At 40.7% G+C, this 7,500-nt stretch overlaps 1 protein-coding gene across 3 annotated transcripts in view; it reads left to right on the top strand.

Annotated features, from left to right (window-relative positions):
* The window catches only part of LOC138011796 (RNA polymerase II-associated protein 3-like), a 21,477-nt gene that overhangs the window by 12,533 nt on the left and 1,444 nt on the right, over positions 1-7,500 (top strand). Inside the window, exons 9-10 of one of the 3 annotated variants that reach the window (XR_011124780.1) lie at positions 1-11; positions 4,366-7,255. The exon at positions 1-11 is cut by the window's left edge and continues 84 nt beyond it. Coding sequence is in view for 1 of the 3 variants with exons in the window: in XM_068858999.1 (XP_068715100.1) it covers positions 1-11; positions 4,366-4,472 (118 nt within the window). In the remaining 2 variants the exon portion in view is untranslated. Of the gene's footprint in view, positions 12-4,365 lie in introns of all 3 variants that reach the window. The other 2 variants (XR_011124779.1, XM_068858999.1) reach the window with 2 other exon arrangements.

Below are 7,500 nucleotides of genomic sequence, written 5' to 3'. Positions count from 1 at the left end.
GGACAAAAAAGGTGGGTTAGGAAAAGTTTCCTCCAGCACAAAACATGCTATTTTGGTGCTTTGGCGGGTGTTGGGGCGCGAGTTTGACGCGCGAGATTTTCCCTTTCCTCATGTGTCCCGCGCGTCGTGCTGGAACTCCCGAGAACCCCCAATAAGCCTTTTTGTCATTTTTGTATATTTGTGTTAAACAAACTATAAAAATAAAAAAAAGAAAATAAAAAAATAAAAATAAGAATAATTCTGTAGCAACGGGGGTCGATAAAAAGCTACCACAATCAAAATATCACCTTTCTTTTTGCTTTAATTCACAAGATTGTTCGTTGAACACGCAACAAGTTAAAAGCTAAACTTTCTTTTCGAACAAGAAGCTATTTGCTTCTTACATTAGTGACAAGCAACTGGGAATCACCTTAATGTTTAAAAGTAGATGCGACTCCAGTTTGCTTCTAACTCAAACTGGTGAAGGCTGAGTTTGTATGGAAATGCTAGACGAAATTTGGTATTTGGAGTTGACAACATTATGGCGTGTTAATATCCAACTGTATTAGGCTGATTTAGCATCAGAGCGGGAACGTCAGTGGCGACGGCGCGTGCAGAAAAAAACATCGATGAGAATTCAGAATAGAGTAGACTCCACTATTTTCTTCTCTATTCTAAATTCTCATTGGTAGTTTTGCTGCGCGCGACGTCGCCATTAACGTTCCCGTTCTGTTGCTAAATCAGCCTATTAGTTTTTGTACAAAGAACGGACAAAACGAGTTCAAATATTCCACGATATTGTACATAGTGTTTAATTCATGGAAAATGCGCGCGCACGTTTTTTATTCACGAGTTGAGCGCAGCGAACGAGTGAGTTTTCTGATACGAAACAACGAGTGAATAAAAATCGTACAAAGCATTTTCCATGCTGCGGTGTGTTTATTTCATACGTACTGAGGTTTTTTTCGTGGCAGTGTTTGAAAGACAAATTTATTTCGCACAAATGGAGTGGGGCGATAAACGCAATAAACAATGGTTTAAAATCGCCCAACCGACAATTTGTTTAATTAAATTTACAACACTTACTGTGTTTCAGGTATTTCAAAGTACCCAAAGTGAAGAGTGTTTTTAGTTCGTCGCTTGTCAAAGCTACCGGCGCTTTGGATTGATTTCCCTTTCCTTGCTTTTTTAGTTGTTTTTGTTTGGACTAAAGAAGCTCTCTGGTTTTCTCAAATACCAGGTCGTTTGTTATGCTTGCGCAATAGCCCCTTTTCTTCAGTTGTCGTTCGAAGCTAGCCACTAGACTTCGAAGGAAAGTCGGCTCGTATTCATTGCGTGCCGTGTTTGGTGCGGACGGAGATGATAAATTGGTTGATGTATTCAACATTTGTTCAGCTTAACCGCTGGAATAACGGCAGGTGCAAAACGCAGGTCACAGGGTACAGGGCACAGGTCACAGGTCACAGGTCATTATTTAACCTATACAGAAAGTATCCTAAGCATTCATAAAAGCTATACTTAGGCCTAATTAGGCCTAAAGAAAAGTATCCTAAACATTCAAAAAAGCTAATTTTAGGCCTAATTAGGCCTAAAGAAAAGTTTTTAGACCTACGTGAGCTTTTATGAATGTTTAGGATACTTCCTGTATAGGTAAAACAATGACCTGTGACCTGTGACCTGTGTCCTGTGCCCTGTGACCAGCGTTTTGTACCTGCCGCTGGAATAACTTATTTTCCTGTCTTCGACTTTCGTTTTCAAAAGTCGTTCAAGCAATCGTACATCTCGTTCCATTTTTTTAGCGGCATTTCTGTTTTTTTGTTCTCAAATAAATTCCTCAACTGAGCAAACAAAAGCAAACCTTCCCTCTGCCATTTTTCAAAGCGCACGGTTTTTGTGCAACGGCTGTCGGATGACGTTCCATTCGATACGTCCATTCATCACTAGTGAAATTTCGTCTTTCGCGTTGCTGATTGGACGAACGATATTTCTTCACAGTGAAATTTTGTAATTCCTGTTCCTGATTGGCTACATTTAGAATCAGTACGAATTTTATTCACTATAATTTTCGTGGATAAATCTCAGTACCTATGAAATAAAGTTAGTTATTGTACACTTCGTTACTGTACAGTAGAGGACTGGTTTGACTAGTTTAGATGCTGACGTTACCCCGCTATCAGTCACACGTTCTGGGTTGTTTATAATAAGTTAAACTTGCTTATTAGATGTTTTGGTGTGTAGTATCGCTGAGTATTTGTACTCGTTATTTGCATTTTAACTTGCCATAGCGGACTCGTCAACATGCAGCACAACTCGTAAAAAAATACTCTGCGATACAACCAGAAAGCCATAAGGGTTGAAACGAGTAACGGCCCCTTGTGTTCTGGGAAACAAGCTTCTGAATATACAATTTGTTATGTACCATATTTGGAACAACAAGAGCGAGGGGTTTCCAAATATGGTACTTAGCACTGAAACATTCAACCAATCAGTTCGCACTGAATATTCGGAAGCTGTGAACGCGCGTTACACGTTTCAACCCTTATGGGTTTCTGATACTACACACCAAAACATCTAATAAGATATATTAAGAGCTTCTGCCTGAGAGACCGGGGCAGACTTGGAAATGAGGGTTGGCCAATTTCACTTAAAATTGGTACACAGTGTTGTTATGTGGACTTATGTAACATGCCAAAGTTTCAGCTTCAATGAACGTTTTTTAGCCGAGTTCTGGATGTCAGCCCCTCGGGGGTCCCCATAGGCTGATTCTCTGTGCAATTTTGGCCACTTTTCAATCTTTCTTTTAGCAACGTATAATTAATTTTAGGGTCAGGGTGGTTTAGTGGTCATCAACCGTGCCTCCCACCTCTGTGACCCAGGTTCAACTCTGGCCTTGGGTCGTATGTGGGCTGAGTTTCAGTCGATCTCAATCTGACTCCGAGGGTTTTTCTCCGGGTACTCCGGTTTTCCTCCCTCCTCAAAATCGACTCCCGGCCTATTCCATCAGGCTGTGGTGCTGTGCTCCGAGGTCATACATGGGTCGTGTTCAGGGGCCGAGCGCCTGGCCGGCAGCACAGCTCCTTCGGCCCGACCTCGTTGAGCTGCGCCCTTAGTAATTCAGTCTCTGACTGCGAGAAAGGGCGATTAGCAGATCACATATTATTATTATTATTATTATTATTATTATTATTATTATTATTATTATTATTATTATTATTACAAAACGAAAACTATCTTTGTAATGCACTATTTTTAGCCTTTTATGGGTAAACAAATCAACTCATGGGAATGTATCGTTAGCCAGTGGCTGTTATGTCAACTTGGACCTATGTGAAGCATATTGGAAGCAACCGGAAATGACCTGTTTTTCAGACCTTATGTTTTCCATGCCCATGTTTTATATCGGGAAGTCTTAATATCCCTGCAAAGTTCAGCCCTTGGTTTAGTAATATCAAGAAAAAAATACTAAGGTTGAGGCTTTTTTACCAAGAAAAAACTTCCGAGAAGATGACTAACCTGGCCACTTCCGGTTAAAGTTTGAACAAAGCGTGTCGGTAAAAATCAGCTATTTAATTTTGATAAACACCTTTTTTCTTCTAAGTGATGATTTAAAGACTTTGAAGCTAGATGTAACCGAAAAGACTTGACTTGGGACCGATCAGAATTTGTTCCGGCGACGGTACGGTTATGAATTACGTGGAAGTAGTCTTGAAAATTACGGATAATGGAGCGGCTGTGGAAAAGGATACATTGTATACCTAACAGATTGACGGATTAATCTCAGGGATATAATAAATATGTACGTTAGTAACCTGGTTTCTAGGTCCGTACTGTAAGTTACGGATCTTGTTTTTTTTCCCCCGTTGATAAGGCGCTTGGGCCGCAAATCAACGGGAAAAACTCGGTCCATAACTTGCAGTTTAATTAGATTAGTAAGAGGTCTATCTGACAGTTTCAATTTGTGCAAAGACTTGATTTTTTGCTCACTTAATCGTGAATATTCACATTCTAAGCACATATAAGTAAAGGCTAGACAGTTGCGCCAAGTCGCTCTCTCAACACTCCGCTTCGATTGGGAAATTAAAGCGCGCCAAGCGAGCTTGAAGTGAGCGACGAAGTCGAAATTAACCCAACCACTCGTCACTTAGCGGGAAAAAAATTAAATGACTTTGAGAGTCTAAGTAAACCTCTGGCAACGTTTTGCACGGCCTGTATTTTATGCTCTAGATCTTGGCTTATCCACGGGATAATGCCTTTGATAAACTAAGGCCTGATGTCATTACTTGTGTTTAAATATAAAGAACGTTTTACTAACGTAAAGAATGTTTTAGTTCTCTGTTCTACTCCCAGACGTTGATGTGTTCATTTTGACTTTATTTTTTGTTTCAGCTATCAATGATCTATTGCAATATTTACAACGAAATTTGGAAGCATTGGGGTTAACGGAAGAGGATGTCCTCAACTTGGCTAGGAAATACGGATTGGTGATTAATTGATTGACAGCTGTCATAAGTACTAAATGTGATGGTTAGATTGTTCATTTGGAAAAAAAAAAAAACAGATTGCTAGCTTCTGGTCGCTGCTGTGTGGTTAATTGCGTTGGATGGAGTAGAACAAAATTGTTGGGTGTTTTGTGACTCGAGTGTCTGTATACGCAAGGCATCCGAACACGAGTTAAATGATCACTACTGTATTTCTATCGTCATGGATTTTTCGTCCAAGCAATAACTTCATGCACTTTCTTTGATCTTCTTTCCTCTCGCAATCGAGTGTGTAGCGTCGTTTAGAAGAAAAAAAACTTCCCGAAAAATACAACGATTCCGTAACGTCTTCTTACTAAAGAAGCTGTTACCGATCACTAGGAAATGTTGTTATTTTTGTTGCAGTTCTTTATTGTGGGGCAAGTTAGGCGCGCTACGCACGATTGGTGCAATGTTGCTTCAGAAATCAAAGTTTAAAACAAAATAATACTGCAAGGCTGGTTGTACGGCTGTGAGGATATACATATGTTATTCACCGGCTGGAAGGTCCGTATAGAGAAAAAATGTGCCCGAGGTCTTGAGTACGGCCCGAGGCCGAAGGCCGAGTGACGTACTCAAGGCCGAGGGCACAGTTTTTCTCTATACGGGCTGACCTAAGCCGGTGAATAACGTATTTATTTTTTCTGCTGTTTTTTTCTGAAAATAAACCCAGGCAAACTGGTTTGCACAAAGTCTTTCTATGCGCTCTACGTCGCACTGTCACAGTTAAAAAGTGCTCTGTTCGCAAAGCTCAGAGAAAAATGATAGATAACGATAAAACAGAACTTCAAATATCTCCTGGTGCAATTAAAAAAAACTGTTATATTTCATAGCAAGCACAGAGAAACGAGCTAAACAAACTAAACAATGATGTTTGAAAAATTCGTACAAACAGCAGAATAATGTTCAACGTATTAAAATTATTTGTCTTGTTTAAAATGAAACGAAAGTTCTTAAAACAGGAGGAAAAATTTTAGTGGAAAATACTGAAACATCTGTCTCTGCCCTCATATCTCATTATTTGAGCTCTCTGCTGTGCAGTTAGTCGTTTTAGTTCAACGGCATGTCAAGAAAACCAGCAACTTGAAAACAGCAAACCAGCAAAGTGTTGTAAGCAAAATCATGCGAATACTCGCCTTTTTGAAGAATAACCAGGCCTATTATTCCACTGCTGATGTTTTTCCTTCTCTTTGCAACGGTTAGTAAGCGAAAATTTGCATTTTAAGAGGTGTCGCCCCGTAGTGAAAACGTTTTCAATTAGCTGCGACAGTCTCAGTACGGAACAGGTTTCGGACCGTGGTCCGTATCGTAAAAAGCTGGACCGGCTACGAGCGCGCGATTAGCCAATCAGATTCAGGGATTTTGGATTTCCGAGGAAAGGAAAGGAAAGGAACTTTATTTTAAGTGTCTAGTCGTTCTAGCGCTGAAGCACTAATTGGGGACACTGCAAATTGAAAGTAACAATTAACACAAATCAAGTCAAATGTTGGTTTTTGAGGAGAGGGGAAACCGCAGTACCCGGAGAAAACCTCTCGGTGCAGAGTAGAGAAACAACAAACTCAACTCACATATGACGCCGAGCCTGCCAAGCCGAGCCTTCCCGGGGAATCGAACCCGGGCCACGTTGGTGGGAGGCGAGTGCCCTCACCACTGCGCCATCCCTACACCCCAGGGAGGCTTGGGAAGAGGAGGGAAAGAAGGGACTACACCCGTTGCTGTCACCGACGCATTCAGAATCAACAAATTTGTTAATCTAATTAGTGAAAGTGATATGACAGATGGTTCCGCCTTTTTTATTGCTAATGTAAATAAACACACAAATAACTACAGTAACGGCGTGGGAAAATTTATGTGCATGTCGAGTTCAATCAACTTTTCGGAAAGGAAACCGCAGAAAAACTACTGTATTCACTTTTAAGTTAATGAGCGACAATCTAAAGAGGTAAAAAGAGCGGCAGAAAAGCTAAGCAGAGAGAGGCCTCAAATGTTTGTCGGTTTTGCAGAATAAATCTTAAATTGAATGTTGGAGTGTTTTGACGTTCGTCCACAACTATCAAGAACAAATTGTTGTTTAGAACGGATGACTCGTCAATCATAAAATCTGAAGTCAGAAGACAGAGCTTGTTCTTCAGAAATAATGACTCAATACTTGTTTGAAGCCATTTCCTTTAACAAATTCCCTTTCTTCTCGAAGGCAACTACTCATAGATAATCGTTCGGCCGAATCAGGTCTTCGATGAGGCTGCAAGGAGGAACGATTACCACGATCCTATGGCGTTTAACGCAGATAGCTTCAAACGCTCGTACTTCTTTTCTTTCAATGTGATGTTGCTTGACAACCTCGTTCCCAGGCTCTGGGAGGAGAACACAGAGAGAGAGAGCCTGGGAACAAGGTTGGTCGCTTAAATCTAGAATTTAACGCGTCGTGCAAAAGATCAAAGAAAAAGTCAAGACTGCGCAGTACGTCTAGAAGTCCGTGAATCGCGGATTGTTGATGGAACCAGCCAGAGCTAACACAGCGGTCAAACGTCTGCGCATGTGCGTGGTGTAAGCACTTCCGGTCTCTTTCCGGAACACACTACGGAACGAACTGTGCGTGAGTGTGAATGAAATATTGCTGGGAATCTTTTTGTGGTGGATGAATCATTACCTAAATGACTTACCACGTATGATACCACGTATGACTGAAGACCCTTCCGGTAGTAAACGCAAAAAAGGGGATCCAGTTTGAGTAAAACTGCTTGCTTATTTTCATTGTGGTAAGGTAAGTGAAAAGTAAACAAAGGCGTTACCCCGTAAACTATTTCTGTTTCCTCGGCTCCAACTACGATTTACGTTTATTTTACTTTATTCGGTTTTGGGAAAGACGAGCTACAATTCGATGTGGGCTAACGATCATTTTAGCGCGATATTTAAGACAATTTCAGGTAGATCTTTAACCACTGAAAGCTCACTTCGTGGAAAACGTGATTACATGTGGTGAAATTAAGAAATTCTATGATCG

Source organism: Montipora foliosa, chromosome 7 (assembly GCF_036669935.1).
Source record: "Montipora foliosa isolate CH-2021 chromosome 7, ASM3666993v2, whole genome shotgun sequence".
Classification (NCBI taxonomy): Eukaryota; Metazoa; Cnidaria; class Anthozoa; order Scleractinia; family Acroporidae; genus Montipora; species Montipora foliosa.
This window is presented reverse-complemented; position numbering and strand designations above follow the sequence as displayed.